The sequence below is a fragment of the Melitaea cinxia genome, chromosome 27 (assembly GCF_905220565.1).
Source record: "Melitaea cinxia chromosome 27, ilMelCinx1.1, whole genome shotgun sequence".
In the NCBI taxonomy this organism is placed as follows: Eukaryota; Metazoa; Arthropoda; class Insecta; order Lepidoptera; family Nymphalidae; genus Melitaea; species Melitaea cinxia.
The window spans coordinates 1,873,891-1,898,091 of record NC_059420.1 but is presented as its reverse complement, the minus strand read 5'-3'; the positions used below and the strand labels follow the sequence as shown (position 1 = coordinate 1,898,091).

The window sequence follows — 24,201 nt, the reverse complement described above, 5'->3', positions numbered from 1 at the left end:
AGAACTTAATTTATATTTTTTCCATAAAGTAGAATAAAGCAGGAAATATCTTGATCAAAATATGGAGCAATCCGATTTGGAAATTACCTCGACCTACAGAAAATCGCAGTCAGATAATATTCTTAAGTAACATTGTATTCTTGTAGTAAGTAAAGGATCCAGAGCTCCTGAGGAAGATTGGAAATGGGGTTGAAAACACTCTTACAAAGCTCTTGTTGTTACAGACGTCGATATATGGTATTCTTACCATCAGACGGAACGTAAACATATTTTCCAGTTAAAAACGAGTTGGTGTATTTACTTGAAAAACACACAAGTTCACGCCGTTCTTGGCGTGAACTTGTGAAGGCCTATGTCCTGCGGACGGGAGCTGTGGACTGCGATTAGCTGAAGTGTGTATTTATTTGGAGATTGGTACGATTCTTCTCTTGCATGGACAAAGAGGTCTATGCCCAGCTGTGGGATGTTACATGCTGAATCGTGATCGATCGATTTTTACTCATTTGTTTTTAACAAATTTTTCCTGCTAATATTCAACACGTCAAAAGAAATATGTTTACACATTAACATATAGGATACAAATAGTAACGCGTAGTTTATCACAAACTTTACATTCTTAAAATCGTTAAAATAAATCAGTCAACGATCAAAGCAACGCGCCTCGCCTTCGATTTAACGACGTCCATTAATTTTCGACTAAATTACGTTCTGTCAAATGCGACGTAAGGATGGCCACAGCCAAGTTTGATGGGATTTTAGATTTTGTAACAAAGTTGTTACTTTGACTACACTTTAGCGCAGTTAACAGAGCAGCTAATGGCCACTCAGATGTTTGTGACGAGCATTTGAGATTCATAATCAAAATCAAAAATAACTTTTTTTGCGTAGGCTTCAAAAGCACCTTTGAATATATGTAGTTACTTTACAAATTACAATTACTTTCATCATCATCATCATCATCATTTCAGCCTATTACAGTCCACTGCTGAACATAGGCCTCCACAAGTTCGTGCCAAAAAATGGCGTAAACTCATGTGTTTTGCCCATAGTCACCACGCTGGGCAGGCGGGTTGGTGACCGCAGTGCTGGCTTTGTCGTACCGAAGACGCTGCTGCCTGTCATTGGCCTGTATGTTTCAAAGCCAGCAGTTGGATGGTTATCCCGCCATTGGTCGGCTTTTTAAGTTCCAAGGTAAACTGTGTTATCCCTTAGTCGCCTCTTACGACACCCACGGGAAGAGAGGAGGTGGCTATATTCTTTACTACCGTAGCCACACAGCAGCAAAATTACTTTCGTTTTTAATCAATTAATGATAGTTTATATAAACCGTAGCGTAAAATGTAAATGTGTAGGGTAAGGTCACCGAATATGTGATACAAATGAGGTAGAGCAAAGCAATAAGAAATTTCCTGCTCAGAATATTGAGCAGCCCGACTGGGGCTGTACCTCGATCTTACAGACAATTACAGGTAAATAATATTACTATCAAGCAGTGTTGTGTTCCTGTTGGTCAATAAGGTGACCAGAGCTCCTGGGGGAATTGGGGATAAGGTCAGCAACGTGCTTGCGATGCTTCTGGTTTTGCAGACGTCTATAAGCTACGGTAATCGCTCACAATCAGATAAGCCGTACGCTTGTTTGTCAACTTAGTTGTATATGAAAAAAATATCATTTTTTTCCCATAAATAACTCAGATTGTTATTATGAAAAATATTCGATATGGTATTTAGTGTAGTTTAAGAGAGAGGGGTTCTTAATATGAGATAGTATCTTATATTAGCTACTTATGGGTTTTAGCTTCAGCCTGTAATATCCCACAGCTGGGCATAGGCCTTTTTCCCCATGTAGGAGAAGGATCAGAGCTTAATCCTCCACGCGACTCCAATGCGGTTTTGAGGGATATATTCGTTACATGAGTAATGATTGCTATCAGGTATATATGATAACAACCGGGACCGACGGCTTAACGTGCTCTCCGAGGCACGGTAGACCCACATGGACTGCATAAACACCTAAACCACATCGAAAATCCGTATGGCCAATACAAATGTTTGTCATGTGCGGTGATGGAACCCGCAACCGCCAGCGCAACAGCTACAAACCTGCTGTGGCCAACGCGTCTGTTGTTGTGTTGGCGTCTGTTGTGTTGTGTGTTGTGTGTTGGTTTTTGTATACTTATTTAGAAGATATTTCGCTTCAGGTGTTCTAACTAATAATTCAGGATGTGTACTCATAAATCCACGTAACCACTTAAAAGCAAAAGGGGTGCTTGAGACGATTACGTAACTCGTCCTTTAAACGTAACTCGTAGAGTCGCTTGTCCAATTCTTTGCATTATATTTCCAATTCTGCGTCTAAATAGTCTGGCAAGGCTGAAGATGTCGCCATATGAACTTTGATAAATACTTTTGCTGTGTCTTCTTTCTTGACATAGCGTTCTAGTTTACTCTTTGGATTTCCGAAATACTTTGACCCCAACAGAAAAAAAAAATTGATGTATTATTATTTCTTTTTCAACGAATTCCACTGTATTTAGATTAAAATAGCAAGAATTCATCTCTTGGATATCTCTACCATTCAACTTAATGCCCAGTTAAACCAATGACCAAAAAAATTTTGTTTTGTAATAGGTAAACTAACTTTATATGCTAGATAATAATTGTGTTGGAAACGAAAAAAACCGACTTCAATTACATCGACAAGTAATACAACGTAGGTAAACGAAAAAAAAAAAACGCACTAGTCGCTACTACGATTTTCGAAGGTTCCCCTCGATTACTTTGGGATGTCATGATCAGATTCTGGTTACCTCTGCTGAGTAACTTCCTCCTTTTTAGTAGTCGGTTAATAAAAATTATCAATACCTAGCCAGTAAAATAATATATCTTAAATGCCCAGAAAATCGAAATTACATTCGAAATGCAAATTCAGAAGAAAACGCTGCCAGCATTCCTGTCACCATCTTAAGTGGACAAGATTTATACCTTGAGCACCTAAAATACCATATCATTTATCAAGCCCTTAACCGACTTCAAAATAGGAGGACATTCTAAATTCTTCTGTGTTTTTTATGTTACCTTATGACTTTTTACTGGACACAATTTGATGATTCTTTTTTAATCGTAAGTATTTGATTGAAAAATGACGAATATTTTTCGAGTTACCGCCAATAGTGTGTATTTAAGTATTTGTTTGAATGTCGATGTAAATTGTGAAATCGTTTTTTTTCGTTTGCAAGCCAACAAAATTATTATATGAGATGTTAACAATTAAAACTGCATTATTATTATTTTTTGCTTTGGTTTCTACTCCTCTGAAAAACATTTTTTAAGACAGTAATATTATTATTAGTATTTCTATATTTTAAATCAGGTAAATCTCATAATTCGTTCGTATCTATTTCAAAGTCAATAAAACGTCTTCGATAAAATCCCGAAATAGACAGCCTGTCTACAGCGGCTCCAGTGTTCTGGAGTACGCCATACTGGCTCAACAGGCGACGCGACTTTCCCGCTATCCTTTGACATATTGACGTTTCTATTTTTCTTTTTTTTTTTAAATCTGTGCTGTGTGATAAAATAAATAAATAAGTATTCATATTTATTTAACATTTAAAAAATGGCGGTAAAAATTAATTTTCGTAATATATTTGTGCTGTTTTATTTAATTTTTGTGTGTGTTAAATTAGAAGCGAAGTCGGATGAAAAGAATAACATCAGTGCTGAAATAAAATCGACGAATAAAATGGTATTTTTTTTTTTAATATTTGTAATTGCCAGTGATTTTTTTAATTTGACGTAGTTCACCAACTTGAAATTATTTATATACCTTTTTCTAAATTTTGTATAGGTTTTGTGTTATTTAAAGAAAAAATTACTACTAAGTTTAAAATAAATCGAAAGATATAAATTATAATACGTATATTATTATAAAATGTTTAATTTTTTTTGGTCTTATTTCTGTCAATGTCTAGACCTAAAATAATCCAGATCTAAAAAAACATAGACAAGAGACCGATGTCTTTAAATTTTTTAAATATTTTTAACGTGTCTGTTTTTAAAGTCTAAAATATTTACAGAATCGTGTCTAACTAATACTTGTTGAATAATTACTATTAAAATAAATGTTGAAAATAAAATTAAAAGAAAAATGACTACCAAAACATCCCAATATTTATCCTAATACTTTTGATAGTTTTTAATTTTTAAAGTAAAAAGCTAAATAGATTTGCTCAGTACATTTAACATTTGCAATAACGTTAGCAAATATAATAACTGGTATTAAATATTATTTATTAGGAATTCTTCCCGTAGTGCCGACGGAAACATTCCGCCGTCGAACAAATCTCCTATTATTAATTGACGACAGGAAGTATAAGATGACATTTTAAATGTTTACAAAATACTGACAATACAGCGTTTATAACTTTATAAAAAAAAAATTGATGTCGCCAGTCTCGTAAGATTGTAAATACACGAAAAAATTGTGAGTGCGGTTGAGAATAGAACCATAATGGGATAAAATTTTAATTTGTATATATTAAACTAGCTGTACCCTGTGTGTGCGTATGTGTGTGTGTGATAGTCCTCTTGTAATGTCTACAAAGGTTGAATTATCGGAATAATTGTGTTTGCTTGCAAACGCAAAAAAAAAATCGATTTCAACTAGGTACGCCGATAAGTAATACAACCATTACTCAAAAAGTAGTCATCATAAGTCGATCTAAATAGGACCACATGAAAAGCACGCTTTGATTAAAACAAGAATAATCAAAATCGGTACACCCGTTGATAAGTTATCGTAATATAAATAAAATCATTGGTTATTTTGGCTCTGTTTGATGCCATTAACTAAAAGAATGCTTCCTAATTTCTATTAATTGTAATGCTCCAGTTGATCTTTGTTAAAATTTTTACTTTACTATAAAAATATTTGTGGGTAGGAATTTGCTGTGATTATGGAATGTTTTCGTTGCAATTTTTTCTCCATCTTACGCCTAATGGAGACCACCCTCACGATATACCTAACGTTATTATAAAATGGTTCGTGTTGTTTTAAGGTTTGTAAAGTTTAATCTGTTAGAAAATGAAAACAATATAATTAAATATTAGTTATAAAGATCTGTGAAATTATTGCCGCTCTATTTCACGCAAGACTTTTCTAAATCTCTACTAAATAACAAATATGAATGTAAGTTTGTTTGTTACGCTTTCACACGAAAACTATTTAACCGATCATTATGACACTTTGTTTACATATTTTTGGAGGTATAAGAAGTAACATAGAATACTTTTTATTTAAAAAAAAAGCAATTCGAGCGAAGCTGCGGGTAAAAGCTAGTTTATTATAATTGACAGTTTTTTAAAGAGTAATTGCGCCAACCCGTATTGTTGCAGCGTGGTGGATTAAGCTCTGATCCTTCCCCTACATAGGGAAAGAGCCCAGCAGCGGAATGTAACAGGCTGAAGCGCGCGAGCGAGCGAATTGCGGAGTTTCTTTCCGATCCCACTCAGCAGAATCTTTCAAATTGGCTGTAGTTCACATTAACAATAATGAACTAGCTTTACCCTGCGGTTTCTTCCGCCTTAATTTAAAAACTTGTTACCTTCTTCGGTAAATGGACTTTCCAACACAATAAGAATTTTTGAAGTCCACGTGTGGTAAATGATAATTAAAGTTCAGACGTTAAGCTTTTCATAATCAAACGGATAGGTCTTAAGTTCGAGTTATCAACACAATAATTTATTCTAAAATAATTGTTTCCTCGCAAACAAAAAAAACCGACTTCAATTACATCGACATGTAATACAGCGTAAGTACACGAAAAAATAGTAAATACGTGTTATCAAAGAGTACTTGAAAAGTAGTCCTCAGATCACGATGAAATATAAAGGGAACTACAATTAGCTTTAAACTAAAAAAAGAATCGTCAAAATCGGTATCACCCAGTAAAAAGTTATGTGCTGTACAACGTAGGTCGACAAAAAATAGTCAAGTAAATACGCATTATCTATAATATCTATAATATATATAAAAGCGAAAGGTCACCACGAAATCTCCAAAACTATAACACCTACAAACTTGAAATTTGGCAGGTAGGCTCCTCATAAAGACGTAGGCATCCGCTAAGAACGGATTTTACGAAATTCGACCCCTAAGGGGGTAAAACGGGGGTTAGAAGTTTGTATGAAAGTCCTATATTTTTGAAGTAAGAGACTTGAAATTTAAAAGGTATGCTATATAGTGAGAAGGTGTCCAAATAATGTATCTTTAGAAATCAACTCCCTTTTGGTGTTAAAACGGGGGATGGTAGGTTGACTCACTCATCACGAAATCTCCGAAACTATAACAGCTTCAAACTTGAAATTTGGCAGGTACGTTTCTTATAGGGCGTAGACATTTGCTAAGAACGGATTTTATGAAACTCGACCCTTAAGGGGATAAAACGGGGGTTGGAAATTTGTATGAAAGTCCTATAACCTAAGTCCTAAGTTATTAAGGTGAGAGATTTGAAATTTCAAATGTATGCTCTATAGATGGTGAAGAAGTGTCCAACTAATACATCGTAATCTGTAAATCTTAATCTAAAAGAGAAAAGTCACTGACTCACTCATCACGAGAACTCAAAAACCGCTGGATGGTCCATCCATCCAAGATGGACAAAGATGAAATTTGGCAGGGAGGTAGATTATAGTTAGTAGACGTCCGCTAAGAACGGATTTTGCGATATTCCACCGCTAAGGGGGTTTAATTGGCGTTGATAGTTTGTATGAAACATATACAGCAGCTATAAGTTCGCCTGAAAGGCTATTTATACTGCAGCCTGAAAATAAAACTAAAAATATGGTTTATAGAGAGGTTTTATAAAAATAACCATTAAATTATACTAAATTGTGCGTTTGAAAAAGTTACTCAGAGTGATAAGCATTTCAAGTGACTGAAATAAAAAAATAATTTGCGTTAAGCAGCTTAATAGTAATGCATATCTTTATAACCACGCGGACGTAGTAGCGGGCAACAGTTAGTGTATTATACAACAAAGTCCCCAAAAGCGTATGTGATCGATTCCCTCAAAATCTACTGAACGGATTTTCATGCGGTTTCACCAATGGAGAGAGGGCTTCAAGAGGAAGGTTTACGGAATGGCTAAGCCGATTTTGATGAGAGTTTCACTGGAAGTTTACCGGGAAAACTTTGTGACAAACTGATTTCAACGCGGGCGTAGCCGCGGGCACAGCTAGTTACATATAACTTAAAAAGCACTTGTGAGATCTCAATTAAATTTAAATGAGAGCCCATGACACGTAGGACCTTTAGATTTTAAAAAAATCATCGCAATCAGTCAACCCAGTCAAAAGTTTTGAGGTAACATATATAAAATAAAATAAAATAAAAAAAAAAAACAATCGAATTCAGAACCTCGTCCTTTTTTGGTATTCTGTTAAAAAGTACAAATCAGATCTCGTTCAAATTTAAATGTGACTACACATGACACGCACTACCTTTATATTAAAAAAATAATAATTATTTATTTTATACTTTATAATACACCACAAATATATTACAAGCAAAGCAAATAATTACAGACATTGAAGTACAATGGGCGGACTTATGGCTAATTAGCCATTTCTTCCAGACAACCCAGACATAAAAAGGAAACTTATTATCAAAATAATAATCAAAATGGGTCCACTAAGTAAAAGTGTATGACGTAACAACACAAAAAAATATACAGTCGGATCTAGACATTCCTTTTTTTTAAGTTGCTTAGTAAAATCTAAGGAATAATAAGGCATCCAATGTCTTCTCTCCATCTAGTCTCCTGCTTCTTTTCGTTTATGTCGCACATTTAAAAAAAAAAACGAATTTTCTCTATATCGAAAATAACAGGATTGGCCATATTTTAATGGCGAATGAAAAACGACTGAGATCGATTCTATAGTACCGAAACTTTTTTAGCGAATGTGCTATTTTACGGTTGAAGTAATGATAAGATGTTTGCTATCTCTACCGACTTTTTATTAAAGAATAATGTATATAAATAAAAATTAATGTTGCTAAGCGCATAACTCGAGAATGGCTCGACCAATCAGGCTAATTTTTTTTGTATGTACCTTAAGGCCCACAGGCACAGCTACTAATAATAAAAAAAAAAAACAATGTTCACATAACAAAATTACAATATAATTCCAAAACAACGTGCACGCAGTATAATATATAATAGAATTAATACAATGTAAAATATCAGTAATAAAGAACTAAAAATACAAATTCTTGACATCTATCAAAAAATATTTTTAAAAACAAAATAAAAACAAGAAAGGATGTTTTATTATTATTTCCATATAAAAAGTCTATATATGTGGATACGCCACACTTTATTTGGGAACAACGCGGGAAAAGGAACAATATAGTCATTTGACTTATAACAGTTATAACTCATGCAACGTACATAACCTTCATATAAATGTAAATGTATACAAAATGAATCCCGACTGTTAATCGGTTTATAAAACCATTGTTAAACATCTTTTGACGTCAATTCATCTCAGTAAACCTGATTATCATCGACTTAATGCATCCATCAACATCGCTATAAAACTAATATTTACGTTAATTTTAAAACTACGTACGTTTCAAAAGCTTTGTGAAGTGAATATTGATGGTTTTATTTTTTTGATGAAAATGAAATTAAATGTGTACATTAAAAATTACTTACAAGTTGTATGAGGTTGTATGAGGTGAGGTATGTTGTTTACTTTCACATCTCTCCATGGTCACTCACCTTTTGATTTTGATTAAAATTAATTAGAATTCCTTAATAATACTGTTTAATTCAATAATTATTTTTAACCGACTTCAAAAAAGGAGGTTTTCTCATTTCGACTCTATATATTTTTTTAACCGACTTCCAAAAAAGGAGGAGGTTCTCAATTCGACTGTATTTTTTTTTTATGTATGTTACATCAGAACTTTTGACCGTGTGGACCGATTTCGACAATTTTTGTTTTAATCGAAAGGTGGTGTGTGCCAATTGGTCCCATTTAAATTTATTTGCGATCTAACAACTACTTTTCGAGTTATATCTAATAATGCGTTTTTACTTGACGCTTTTTTCGTCGACCTACATTGTTTCATAACGCATAACTTTCTACTGGATGTACCGATTTTGATAATTCTTTTTTTGTTGGAAAGGGGATATCCCTAGTTTGGTACCGTGATAAGGAAACCAGGATCTGATGATGGGATCCCAGAGAAATCGAGGGAAACTCTCGAAAATCCGTAATAACTTTTTACTGGGTGTACCGATTTTTAAATATTTTTAATTTAATCGAAAGCTGATGTTTATCATGTGGTCACATATAAATTTTATCGAGATCTGATAACTATTTTTTGAGTAATCTTTGATAACGCGTAGTTGCTTGACTATTTTTTCGTCGATCTACGTTGTATTATTTTATGTGTGTTCACTGATGACTACGTCGTTTATGAACCGATTTTGCTGATTCTTTTTTTTGGAAAATTGAGATCCCGAGGGTGGTACCATGATAAGGAAACCAGGATCTGATGATAGGATCCCAGAGAAATCGAGGTGAACCCTCGAAAATGGTAGTGACGACTAGTGCGTTTGTTAATTTTTTTTCGTCTACTTACGTTGTATTACTTGTCGATGTAATTGAAGTCGGTTTTTTTTCGATTGCTAGCAAACACAATTATTAATTAAATTTTCATTGAGTGACATTTGAAATTTTAGTTATTAAGTGCCGCACTATTTCACTAATCTTATAGCATGCTTCAGTCTCAGATTAAGGTTTTGTTGTCAAAGACTATAGTCTAGTAGAAGTATACTTCTATAATAATAAACAAAAGAGAATATATGCGTGTGTGTGTCAAAAACATGGTAGTGTGTGTAATGTTTTATATATAGCGTCTAGCTGACTCGGCAAACGTTGTCTTGCCGCTACGCTATTTAAAAATAGGGGTTGGTGGTAGAAGGGTGAAAATTTAGGGTTGTATGTATTTTTCAACGCCAAATCATAATAAAATAAAAAAATAATAATTTATCTTACGCTCCAGCCTGCAATATCCCACTACTGGGCATAGGCCTCTTTCCCCATATAGGAGAAGGATCAGAGCTTAATCCACCACCCTGCTCCAATGCGGGTTGGCAGATAAGTTTCCTACTATGAGTAACGATCGCTATCAGGTGTACATGATAACAACCGGGACCGACGGCTTAACGTGCTCTCCGAGGCACGGTGGGGACCCACAAGGACTGCACAAACACCCAGACCACGGCAAACACCTGCATGGCCAATACAAATGTTTGTCATGTGCGGGGATCGAACCCGCAACCGCCAACCACACCGCCATTTATCTAAAAATTAAAAATTTTTTGCATAATTTTAAAAAAATATTACCATTCTGCACGCCTCTAAATAAATTATAAGTGTGGGTGATTTCTACTCCACCGTCCGCGCAATTATCGTAAAAAGGGGTACAAAGTTTTTGCTTCACGTATTAATATATAGAAGATATTTCATTAGGCCTAATCTAAATCTATATTTGAAATAACAATAAACTATAATTGCCATATAAATAGTTCATTGTTTACGTAAAATTAGCAATTTCATATGTACGAAAAAAAAATCCTCGCTCTGCCAAGTTATTAAAAAAATAATAAGATCGTAAAGTAGTCCGAATTATTTCCATCTGGCAAGATAGTGAGTTTATTTTATGCTTTTCGAAACGTGTAATCTTTTAGAGTTCCGTAAAAAATAATGCTTATCAAATTCCTAGGAGTTAAACTGAGTGACAGGATAAGAATTTGCGAGATAAGGAAACGTTGTGGTCTGAAAGAGGATGTAGTGACAAAAATTGAGAAAGGTATACTCAGATGGTTTGGTCATGTCGAGAGAATGAGTGAAGAACGATTGACGAAAAAAGTGTATAAGGCGAGTGTGAATGGAAGGGTTGGAAGGGGTAGACCTAGGCGGACGTTCCGAGACCAAATAAGGGACGTCTTGAAAAAAGGCCAGGTCAAGAGTACCCTAAATCGAAGAGCACGTATGAAGGGAACAATGAAAGTGGACGAAGCGAAAGAAGTATGTAAGGATCGTAGCAAGTGGAAAGAAGTGGTCTCTGCCTACCCCTACGGGAAAGAGGCGTGATTATATGTATGTATGTATCAAATTCCTAACAATATCTCTTGTTTCGTATCGATTGACATGCCACTGCTGGGCACAGGCACCTTTCTCCATCTAGGAGAACGATCGGAGCTTAGTCCACCTCGCTGCTCTACTGTCAGTTGGCGGGGTAGTAACAACAGGGACTCAACAGCTTTACGTGCTCTCCGAGGTACGGTGGGAAAACAGACAAGGAAACCATTGTACATTGTACATATACTACAATTTACTATTAATTAATTATTTCATTAATTATTTATTATTATTATTAATTATTTATTATTTATTTATTAATTATTTATTCATTAATTATTTATTTCATTGACTACAGTTGAAATTAAGAGATATAGATTTTTTTTTTATTATTATTACACGAAACCATTTTTCGAGTAATACTGGCAGCTAACGCGTTTTTTTTAATAATACTATGAGTCAACGATGAAGCATAAATTTTATATTTCATTCGTTCAGACAAATTTTTCATTTTAATATTAAAAATTTGAACAAGTATTTCTATACGTTCATATTAAAAGCATTCATAAAAATTACTTAACTGTTTTGAAAAATTTCATCAATTATGAATTAATAAATAATGTTTAGTTAAATTATTTTGTCGTGTGTAGTTTTTACTACGTCTCGGGTAGTTGCCGTCTTTAAGCGGCATTTATTATATCTATAAATCTATACAAATAAATAAAATTAGAGTGTCTGTTTGTAATATTAAAATAACCGCTTTTTACTAAATTCACACGGTACATATATACCAACATATAATTTTTTTACAATATAAATCGGTTAATCTCTCAAAGGGCTGGACCGATTTCGACGGGACTTTCCCTAGCAGATAGCTGATGTAATAGGGAGTAACTTAGGCTACTTTTTTTTTATATCTCTGCGAATTGAACAAGAAATATTTTTTCAAATACCGCGCGGGCGAAGTCGCGGGCACAGCTAGTTGTTCCATAAATTCTTGTCTTAATATTAAAATATTTCAGTTCATTAATTTTATTATCAAACAAACTCTTTACGCTATGTAAGTGTTACAAAATAAGTCAATTACTATTAAGGTAGGAGACAGCCGACAGTTTACGCCAAAAATAACGTGAACTCATGTGTTTTGCCCATAGTCACCACGCTGGGCTACTTTACTGTGTGGCTACGGTACTAGAATATAGCCACCCCCTCTCTTCCCGTGGGTTTCGTAAGAGGCGACTAAAGGATAACACAGTTCCGCTACCACCTTGGAACTTAAAAAGCCGACCGGTGGCGGGATAACCATCCAACTGCTGGCTTTGAAATACACAGGCCGAAGACGGGCAGCAGCGTCTTCGGTGCGACAAAGCCAGTACTGCGGTCACCAAATGGTACATATGTATTATAATTAATGTAAATTTTGTAAAATCTCACCTTGAATTTCTATATGAAAGAACTTTCTTCCCAACCTAAATATAATAAGTGTGACGAAAGCGTTTGTCTTTGATAGCTATTTTTTTTTCAGTACGAGTGACAAAAATACTGTTTCAAACGCATAAAATACGACGGTCACACGCGGCAGACGTGTTGCAACATTGAAGTTTATAATCAGCCCCATTTTATAAATTTTATTTGCGGTTTTATTACAAATTTTTTAATATTAGTTCCAGAAGTTTCTGTTCCTTCTTATGTAATATAAATTTATTTCGAAATTTTATAATCTTTTGTTAGCGACATCTAGCGCCTACGACACTCGATCGGGTCGCAGCGAACCATATTATTCATGTTATATAGTTTAAAGAATGATATTTCATCTATATATACTTTTTATATTCTTTATTGTACACCAAAATACAAACAAACAGAGCAGTAACTATAAATAACGAGTGTGCTTTAGACCACACGACTGAAGTAAAACTTTTGCACAATAGGCCTGCACTGTGTCTTAGATACGAAACGTAACTGGCTATGAGAGAAAGAGAGAAAGAAAATGTGTGTTCGTACCGCTCTCTCCTGCTCCGGTCGTTTCACCCGACCATACTTTTCGTAACGCTCTCGTCACGCATACACCAGCTTAATTTTACTTCAAAAAAATAAATAAATAAATGTACGTTTTTATCATTCTTGTTCGACATAGTTTTTTTTTTATATCATATAACATACACACATGACCGTCTGTTACTACAGTAAGCAACTTAATGACTGCGTTATACGTAACAGCCGACCGGTATACATATATTTATTTATTTTTAGATAAATAAATACAATATTACACATGACTCGGGCGAAAATCGAGCATACAACCCTCGGAGCAGAAATCAGGGCAACTACAAATTGCGCGCACGGGCTTGTCAAAATCGGTTTTATATGAAAGAAAATCGATACACTAACACAAAAAGACGACGCGTTAGCGCAACGGTCACAACCATGGATTGTGCCTGTTGCGCTGGCGGTTGCAGGTTCGATCCCCGCAGATGACAAACATTTGTATTGGTCATATATACTTTTTTGTGTTCAGGGCGTTTGAGCAGTCCTTGTGAGTCTCCTCACCGCGCCTCGAAGAGCACGTTAAGCCGTCGGTCCCGGTTGCTAAGATCTTCTTAATATTTGAACATTAAAATTAGTATTAAAACAATTAATACTTCCTGTCCAGGCCTTTCATCGCCCTGCCTTACCCCACGACAAAGGTAAATGGGTCTTGTTGACTGGTCTTGAATATGGACGGTCATCGTCGCCGCGCCGTATATCTCAGTACCTCAATATATCGCTAGTCGATATGACATCTCTGCAGAGAGTCCAGGACAGCCCAGGTCTCGACAGAGCCGAAGGCTTTCTTGTATGCCACAAATCCCATACAAAGCGACCGATCAGCCTCTTCAGTCTTTTGTATAATCTGCCAAACAGTATGAGTGTGGTCTACGGTGCTGTAGCCATTTCTAAAGCCTGCTCAGGTTGGTTGGAATTCGTCGAGCCTTGCGGTAAAATGATTTGTAAAGACCCTCAAATGCTGAATCAATCGATACAGTATTTAAATAAAAATATAACAATTCATAATATTAATGTTATTTACGTTACACGCCCACGCATACCCCGCGCGTCAAAATTGGCGTCAAGTATCAAGATTAGTCATGTCGGAACGAGAAATAAGTTCGCACTTCCACGCTGTATTTTATTTACTTTATAAATAACGCCTCTATTTTTGGCAAGTTTTTATTAACTTGACCCGTTTGTATCAATGAAAGAAATGGGAACGTGTTACATATTTATAATTCACTCACAGCCAGACGTCTGTATTATCATCATCATATACATATAATAAAAATGTTATTGTCATATGTTTGTGCACGCTAATCTCAAGAACGGCTTATCCGATTTTATTGGTTTTGTCTATTATTATAGAAGTATAGTTTTTGACAACTGAACCTTAATAATGTTCAAACTTAGAATTTAAATTATTTATGGTCGAACTTCGACCACTGGACCACCACTAGTTATTATAAATACCACTATGGTGTCAAACAAGCGTTCGGCTCACCCGATGGTAAGCGAAAACAGTAGCTTATAAACGTCTGCAATGCAAGGACGCCGGTATCAACTTACCCTCACTGACGATACAGCGCCTCAAAGCTCGGTCACATTACTCACCACGGGATAATAAGTTAAAGATATTTATTTATTTAAATAACAATAGTAATCAATAAACATTAATATGTTTTAAATCTACATTAAACATAATACAAGATACGTTATCAATAACCGTACAATCTAAATCGCTTTCGAGTTCTCACTTGTGAAATAATATTAGTAATTTTGGCGCGTCGCCATCAGTGTAGTGTCTTGAGTGATATCATTGAGATTGACTACGACTCCAGTTGAAATGCATCGTAAACACGGGTTTATTAATAACGCTGATTGAAACTGGATGGTTAATTGTATTTTATTGTATATATCGACTGTCCCTACGTATAATATCGAAATTGTAAAAAGACACTTTACATTTTTTACGCTGAATGATTTGTTAAGTATCGATATTGAGTATAAGCTCATGAAAAATGTGATTTTATGTGTATTTTATTAGCATTTTCTTCTCTTTTTTCATTGAAAATACACATAAAAAGTAGTTTTTTCATGCAATAAAAAAATAAAAAAATTTCAGTTTCGATACTGTACGTAGGGACAGTCGATATGTGATTTTGCTTCTAGTTTTGATAGTTTATTTTTGATGTTAATCCGCTTTACGCAGGCATGACTTGGGGAGGAAGCTAGTGAATGTGTGACAAGAGCGTTATGAAAAGTTTGATCGAGCGAGACGAATGGAAAATGAGAGGAAGATATAAGTTAGTGATGATAGAAAGAGAGAGAGTTATGCTTCGTATATTACTGTTAAAGAAGTTTTACTTCTGGGTCGTATAATTTTATTCAAATTTCTTACACAACAATCAATAAAATGCATTGTAAAAAAGCCCTACTGCCTTTCAGAAACGTTGTTGAGGAAAGAAACAACAATAATAAATTGTTGTGTCTCCTTAGTAAACGATAAAACTTGTTTCGGAGTAACCCCCAATAAAATAAATTATTATCAATGAAAATTATTAATAAAAAATGCAAGATGAGTAAAGGGGAGATTCTCAATTCGATTGTATATTTTTAAGTATGTTACCTCAGAACTTTTGCATTCGCAAGTAGGTACTGAGGTCAACTGATTTCGATGAGTTTTTTTTTTTATATTGAAAGTCGATGGTTATCATGTGGTTGGAGATCTGACAAGTACTTTTCGAGCTATATTTGGCATTTACTTGGCTATTTTTTCGTAGACCTACATTGTATTATGCCTCATAACTTTTTATTGGGTGTACCGATTTTGATGAATCTTTGTTTTAATCGAAAGCTGCGGTTTGCCTTGTTGTCCCATTAAAATTTGATTGAGATATTATGACTACTTTTTTAGTAATCTTTGATAACGAGAATTAATTGAATATTTTTTCGTCTCCTTAGGTTGTATTATTGTCGATGTAGTTGAAGTCGGTTTTTTTTCGTTTGAGAGCAGACAATTATTTCAGTTTATGCTTATTGCCAGATTAAATAAGACAATGAATCAATTTAAGTAGTTTTTCATATATTAATTCGTTACATTTCCAGATTCTTATCTGACATATAACAGAAGAAAATTGTGATATATTCTTCTGTTTCAATATCAAACTCTACTATACGTAACGGTCACAGGTTGCCAATAATTGCCAGATAAAGTACAGTTTGACGTTAAAAAGAATAATTGTGTTTGCAGGCAAAAGAAGAAAAACCGACTTCTATTATATCGACAAGTAATACAACGTAGGTAGACGAAAAAATAGTCAAGTAAATACGCATTATCAAAGATTACTCCAAAAGTTGTAATCAGATCTCGATTAAATTTAAATGTGACCACATGATAAATTAAAAATCATTAAAATCGGTACACCCAGTAAAAAGCTATGCGGATTTTCGGGAGTTTCCCTCGATTTCTCTGGGATCCCATCATCAGATCCTGGTTTTCTTATCATGGTACCAAACTAGGGATATCTCTTTTCCAACAAAAAAGAATTATCAAAATCGGTTCATAAAAAACGGAGTTATCCTCGAACATACATAAAAAAATTATATATACGATCGAATTGAGTAACCTCCTCCTTTTTTTGAAGTCGGTTAAAAATGTATCAAAAAATATTTTGTGTTTGATACCGCTAAACGCCGGATAGCATTATCAGTGAACCAGTGGCCGGTGAAACATGCCCTGGATTTCACATATACATACATACAGGAGAATTTTATATATATAAGAGTGATGGGATTCTGTTGCTTGTTCCAGAGTCCGAACGACGGCACAGCGATGCTATTTGCAGATGAATTGAAGCAGATAGTCGAGAGGTACATGTTCGGGATATGTCCACAGCCTTATAAGGTAATTTCTATTAAAAAGTTTATAATTTTTTATAAAAGACATTCCACGCTTTTGCATACAATAAATTCCACCACACACACCACATTTACGTTTACTGTTGTTACCAGTTATGTATTTTAAGATTCAGCGCCCCGGGTCAGTAAAGCTTTTGCCCCATAAATTACGGGTAAAGATATACAAGTACTACAACGAAAAAAAATACCTACTACACAATAGATAATAAATAAAATAATTAATAAAAATTAGTATTATTTTTTAAACGTACAAATAGATTATTTTTAACATACCTAGAACGTGTGACCGGCTTGTGCCGCTCTTCACAGAATTTGGTCTCGAGGGTAAATACACTAATGGTTGTACTATATTAGGTCTACTTGCGGATTTACCCGCTAACGCACAGCAGTAGATAGCTACATTTCTAAATTAAAATAATTGTGTTTGCAGACAAACGAAAAAAAACCGACTTCAATTACATCGACAAGTAATACAACGTAGATCGATGAAAAAATAGTCAAGTAACTACGCGTTATCAAAGATTACTTAAAAAAGTAGTTATCAGATCTCGATAAAATTACATGTGACCACATGATGAACATCAGCTTTTCATTAAATTAAAAATTATCAAAATCGGTACACCCAGTAAAAAGTTATTGCGGATTTTCGAGAGTTTCCCTCGATTTCTCTGGGATCCCATCATCAGATCCTGGTTTCCTTATCATGGTACTAAACTAGGGATATCCCCTTTCTAAAAAAAAAAAGAATTATTCAAATCGATATATCCAGTAGAAAGTTATGCGGTATAATACAACGTAGGTCGACGAAAAAAGCGTCAAGTAAAAACGCATTAGTAGATATAACTCGAAAAGTAGTTGTTAGATCTCAAATAAATTTAAATGGGACCAATTGACACACACCACCTTTCGATTAAAAAAAATGTCGAAATCGGTCGACCCGGTCAAAAGTTCTGATGTAACATACATAAAAAAAAACTAAAAAAACAGTCGAATTGAGAAACTCCTCCTTTTTTGGAAGTCGGTTAAAAGGCACATGAAGCCCTGTCAATAAAATAAACAAAAACCGTACAACCTAATTCCACGCAAACAATTACAATCTTCCTACATATAAGACACAAACCTTCTACGACTACAAACCTTCAAAGACTGTTGTTCCAAAAGCACTGTATTAGACCATATTTCATTATTATAAAAATTGTGTTCCGTGCCTCGTGGTTCTTTTTTATCCAATTGTTAATTTTATCTCAACTCCGAGTCAATACAACGCCCATATTCTAGAATAAAAATACACTTTTATCTACTTAATTCACAAAGGAAATTAAATTAATGACAGGTAAATTTTAATGACTCGTTAGCGCGGCCACAACACTGTCTTTCACGCTTACGATTGCAATTCGATTTCCGCTCACGACAGACATTTGTATAGGCCATATCGTTCGTAGTTCGTTCGTCGTGGTCTGGGCGTGTATGTGTGTGTATTGTGTGTGTTTCCAGACCCTCAACACAGAAGAATATTCTACTGGGGGTCTTTCGAGTGTGAATCGTTTACTTATTTACTTAAAGATATTATATATATGTAGATTGAGGTACCTGGATCGAGGTAGTAATAAGTTTTTTATCTTATATACTTATAAAATTCTCGTGTCACAATGTTAATTAATATACTTCTCCGAAACGGCAGGACCGATTTTTGTGAAATTTTGTGTGAATATCGGGTAGGTCTGAGAATCGGCCAACATCTATTTTTCATATCTCTAAGTTATAAGGGGGTTAACAAAATATATGACAAAACCACGTTTGCGGGATCAACTAGTAATTATATAATATTAATTTATAATAGTATTATATATAATATTTTTTAATATGAATTTCTTAATTTAATTTTTAATTTATTAATATGATATTTATAATGATGATTATATAATATTTCTGTGTTTTACTGTAGTAAACACAGAAATATTATATAATCATCAGAAATATTATATAATCATAAAATGGAAATACGCAATACTGTAGTATTGCGTATTTCCATTTTATTTATGAAACAATTAACAAAATATTTTCTTTTTTTATAATTATATTTGTATAAAGGTAAAATGTAAAAGGAGGCGTAATTTACATTAATTAACAATTTAAATAATTAATTATAAACTGTCGGTATATAACAACATTTTTTAACTATACTTAGATACTATATTTATAATATCATACCTTTTTTTCTATATACAACTAGGTCAGCAAACAAGCGTATGGCTCACCTGTTAATAAGAGTTTACCATAGTTTACAGACGCTCTGCAACTCCAAAAAGCATCGCAAGCGTGTTGCCGACCTTACCCCATTCCCCCCAGGAGCTCTCAGAGCACAACACTGCTTGAAAGCAGTCCTATTTAGCTGTGGTCTTAGGTCGAGGTCTTCCCCAGTCGGGCTCCTCCAGTTTTTGAGCAGGATATGTCCTACTGTGGCCTTCCTCAGTTGAAACTTACGTAGTACGTTGTACGATATACGACAATAGCCATAAATCTCGATTTGGATGATACCACACGTAACTTATTAGTTTTGTTTATTATTAGTTTTTTTTCCGTAGTACTGTTGTTAAATATAACTGAAAATATATTTTTGTCTCCTACAACGATCTACAAATAAAATAAATGTAGGTATGTGGGTATACATTACATACATACATTTTATCCGTTTCGGAGGAGTAAGTTAACTAACATTGTGACACGAGAATTTTATATATAAGATAAATATAGATTTGTGGCGTTCAATAGTGTTTAAAAATATGATGGTGGTGTATATTATAAGTGTACGTGTGTTCTAACAGTCGCGTTGGTCGCAGATGGTGAGCAAGAAGAACAGTACCACGCCCGCGTGTGATCTCGACGCCGACCAGCAGGACCTCGCGGGCAGGTGGGGTACTTACACATTTGTTAAGCTACGTTCGGTTTTTTTTTATACAACTTGGTTGGCAAACAAGCGTAAGGTCAATCAGATGGTAAGCTATTGCTGTAAGCCTGCAACACTAGGAACAAGGACCCTACCCACACCACAGAAATCTCACCACAGAAACACAATACGACTTGTAAGCAGTATTATTTATCTGTGATCTTCTGTAAGATTATGGTACTTCCCCAGTCAGGCTGCTCCAGATTTTGATCAGGATATCCTGCTGTTCCCTACCTAATATTTGTATTTATTTATATATGTATTATTTTTAAGTTTATTTATCAAACAAAAAAAAATTAAGTTGCCTACCTTAGAAACAGACGACCGTGTGTGAATTTTATAAGATATTTAAAGACATTTAGTATATATAGGTAACAATATTGTACCATAATATGCAATGTTATTTGCTTAGACCAAAATTCGGTTAAATAGCTTTGTAACTGGAACTTATTGACTCATTTACTACAGGCTAGCGACACTAGCGCTCCGAGCGCACAGCGTGTCCCGGACAGACTGTTCTCGGTTCGGGGCCGCGCTCGCGAACACGCTCGGCGAGCTCGCAAGAACAGCCTCCAACAGGCACGGCCTGGCTGTTGGTAAGTTACCTACATTAAATACGCCTAAAATACCTCAAAAAATCGGCGGCCTCTTGACTAAAAAATTCTGTAAAGTACTCTGTAACAAAGCTGTATTTTTAAAACCGTAATTCAAATGTATCACTCTTTATTCAAAAAATTTGTGTAGCTATAGCCTCTTAAACGAAATTTATTAAAAATAAAACAATAGTTGATTTATTTTTAATAAATTATTACCACCCGTATTTTTTTTTTAATTTTTTGATAGATTATTTTTTTTTATTTTATTATGATTTGGCGTTGAAAAATACATACAACCCTAAATTTTCACCCTTCTACCACCAACCCCTATTTTTAAATAACATTTAGCGGCAAGACAACGTTTGCCGAGTCCGCTAGTACTTAATATTAGTGTTAGCCAAAATAAAAATAGATCTAAATTACTACTTTATTATTTACAGCAGCGGCGAATGAGAAAAAACGTAAGTTATCGAAAAGTCAGAAAGCGAAAATCGCAGCGAAACAGCGGACAGCGCTCGCTGTCAAAAAGAAGGCAGCCGCCCTCGCCGCAGCGGCCGCTGCCAAGATGGCCGCCTAGTGTCCAGAGAATTAACAAACTACTCCATTTTACAAACATAGTTGTTTTTTAGTAAATTATATATCTAATACTAGCTGACTCGGCGATCATCGTATCGCCATATTTTTTTCCGCGAATACATCGATTTTTATAAAATTTCCATTAGTCCAAACTTTGTACTGACAAAAAATAATGTTTCTTAGAACATAAAAAGAGAATTATCCAATTTATTGCAAACGGTAAGAAGTTATTCACGTATGTACATTACTTTGAATATAATTAAATTAATTCCAATCCATAATAGAGGCCACTAGTATTTTTTTTAACTTTAGAGAAAATCACTGTTTAAAATAGCCTCTTGATTTATTAACATGCGGAAATTAATCCATTAATATTTTAAACATCTTAAATTATTACACTAATTTATTACATATTAGTATTATAACACGATGTCAGAAACATTGTACAAGTTATATTTTTTTCCAAATAAAAAATTACGATAAATTAAAAACACGAACAAAAATTAATAGTTCTTTTCAATAGTTGCTAAGTCTTATTTAATCACTATTATCAATCTATTCTTTCAGTTTAATAAAAATATTTACTTTACAATCTAACATATTGTGCATTGAAAGATTTATATTCAGTGCTGTTTTATGTAAAATTCGATTAATAACCAAATGTTGGGTTAAAATTTTATAAACTATTTTATACGTAAGACCTATCATTAGCCAAATGTTGTTTAGTACAATTTGCTATGTATAGTTATTTGTGCTGTTGGTTTTCCGAATCATAAATAAATAAATACATGCTACATAAATATTATCTTTATTATAAACTAGCAACCCGCCCCGGCTTCGCACGAATGCAAAAACTATCAGTATTCCTATATTATGGATGTATTATACATATAAACCTTCCTCTGGAATCACTCTTTTTACTAAAAAAAAACTATATCAAAATCCGTTGCGTAGTTTTAACGATCTAAGCATACAGACAGCGAGAAGCGACTGTTTTATACTATGTAATTATGAATGATGTTGATATCAATTAAGTTTTTGTTGGATAATTATAGAAAATACACTACTTTGTCTACTGACATTTTATGATTTAGATGTACTGCACTTACAAAATGACAATAAGTTTTATTATCTTTGTAATAAGATAATTCTGTGGTGTCAAGAGAAGAAGATAAGTATAATGAAAGCAAATGATGTGTTACAAAATTGTAATTTATTTAATGTTCTATATATTAGGTAGTGACTTAACACCTTTTTGTCATGAGACATATTCATATTTTTAATCAATCGGTGCAAGAGCTCATTGATCAAAGATTTATTGACTTAAATATAAATTGACTTACTTCCTTTTTCCTTGACACCACATAATTATTATTATTAAGCTAATATATTTTTAGTGTTGTAAAGCTAGATGTTTCCTTAAAACTATAATTTATTTTTAGGTTAAATAATAAGATGTTTTTTTAATAAAAAATAGCATTAATTATTGATTTTTTATTACCTAATATCCTAAAACACGTCATTAAATGTTTTAGACTCCATAAAATATTTCTATTTTTTTTTTTAATATTTTATAAATAAAAAAATTATTGCACAACCATGTAAAATATATTGAGCAAAAGACGGACTTAAAGAATGAAGTTATACAGCCTTCTGCAGTCAACATTAAAACATGGAATAAAATATGTAAGGGAACATACCCATAGTAAGTGACCAATTTTAAGATCCTCCCCGCCCCCTCGGTGACCACCCGTACTATTTGTTAAGTTCGCCACTTTTTTCACATAGTAATTCGGAAACATAGTTAAATCATTTTTGGTAAAAATTAAAAAAAAATCTTCACCTGTAAATTTAAAAATCAGTAGACGCTGCGGGTCATATTTAAATAAATTTCGAAAAATCGTGATTTTTCTAGAGAACATTGGAATCATGACGAAAAACTAAGGCTACTCTCTCGCCCAACGTGGCATCGAGGATAAGGGAGATAAGTCAATTTAGGGTTAAATCAATTAATAAAACTATAAAAAATCTTTATTTTTGGGGTGGTCCTAGGTCACTGGACCAAGCGTGATATTTTCTAAGACCCCTTTCCCTCTTGAACGGATTATTTAATATGGGAACGTTGCCTAAGGTGCAAAGTAAAATATCGATGACAAAAAACCAAAGAAAAATATTTTTAGAAACATTTTAAAGTTTTTTAATATGACATTATTGTTATTTATGGTGTGTGGTTACGGCATAAGGAATATAGCCACCCCCTCTCTTCCCGTGGGTGTCGTAAGAGGCGACTAAGGGATAACACAGTTCCACCACTACCCGAACTTAAAAAGCCGACCGATGGCGGGATAACCATCACACGGTGGCTTTGAAATACACAGTCCGAAGACGGGCAGCGGCGTCTTCGGTGCGACAAAGCCAGCACTGCGGACACCAACCTGCCTGCCCAGCATGGTGACTATGGGCAACACACATGAGTTCACGTCATTTTTGGCATGAACTTGTAGAGGCCTATGTCCAGTAGTGGATTGCGAAAGGCTGATGTGATGATTATTGGCCTGTTACACCGGTTGCGACAGCTAGACGACGGAGCAGGCAGAATCGTAGCTTGATTAGTTTCGCAAATTACCTCCTAAAATAAGATAAACAATAAAACTACACAGTGGTACAAAAAAAATATGTTTATTTACAAAAATCGTTACAAATTCATTTCACATCGTCTTCAGCACGAGTATTACAAAGTCTCATTTATTTCACGTCTAAATTACGATAAAATAAATTAAAATATAAATTGCATGTAAAAAGTGTAAAAACTAAAATTGTTACTAAAATCAATTTACTAATCAAATTTCAGTCCACTATATATAAAATTATATATAAAAAATAATTGTTCAAAATGTAATTAGAATAGAATATTATTGTAAAAAGCTGTGTTCGACTCATAGCTGTGTTCCTTCAAATGGGGGGTTCTGTA

The 24,201-nt window shown here is 34.0% G+C and overlaps 1 protein-coding gene across 1 annotated transcript; it reads left to right on the top strand.

Moving 5' to 3' along the window:
- Positions 1 to 14,616: 14,616 nt before the first annotated feature.
- LOC123667181 lies at positions 14,617 to 22,030 on the top strand. Its single transcript, XM_045601150.1, has 5 exons — positions 14,617 to 14,700; positions 17,005 to 17,097; positions 19,937 to 20,022; positions 20,527 to 20,654; positions 21,095 to 22,030. Exons 1-5 carry the CDS (start codon positions 14,668 to 14,670, stop codon positions 21,229 to 21,231), a joined length of 477 nt encoding a protein of 158 aa, XP_045457106.1. The 5' UTR covers positions 14,617 to 14,667; the 3' UTR covers positions 21,232 to 22,030.
- Positions 22,031 to 24,201: the final 2,171 nt, after the last annotated feature.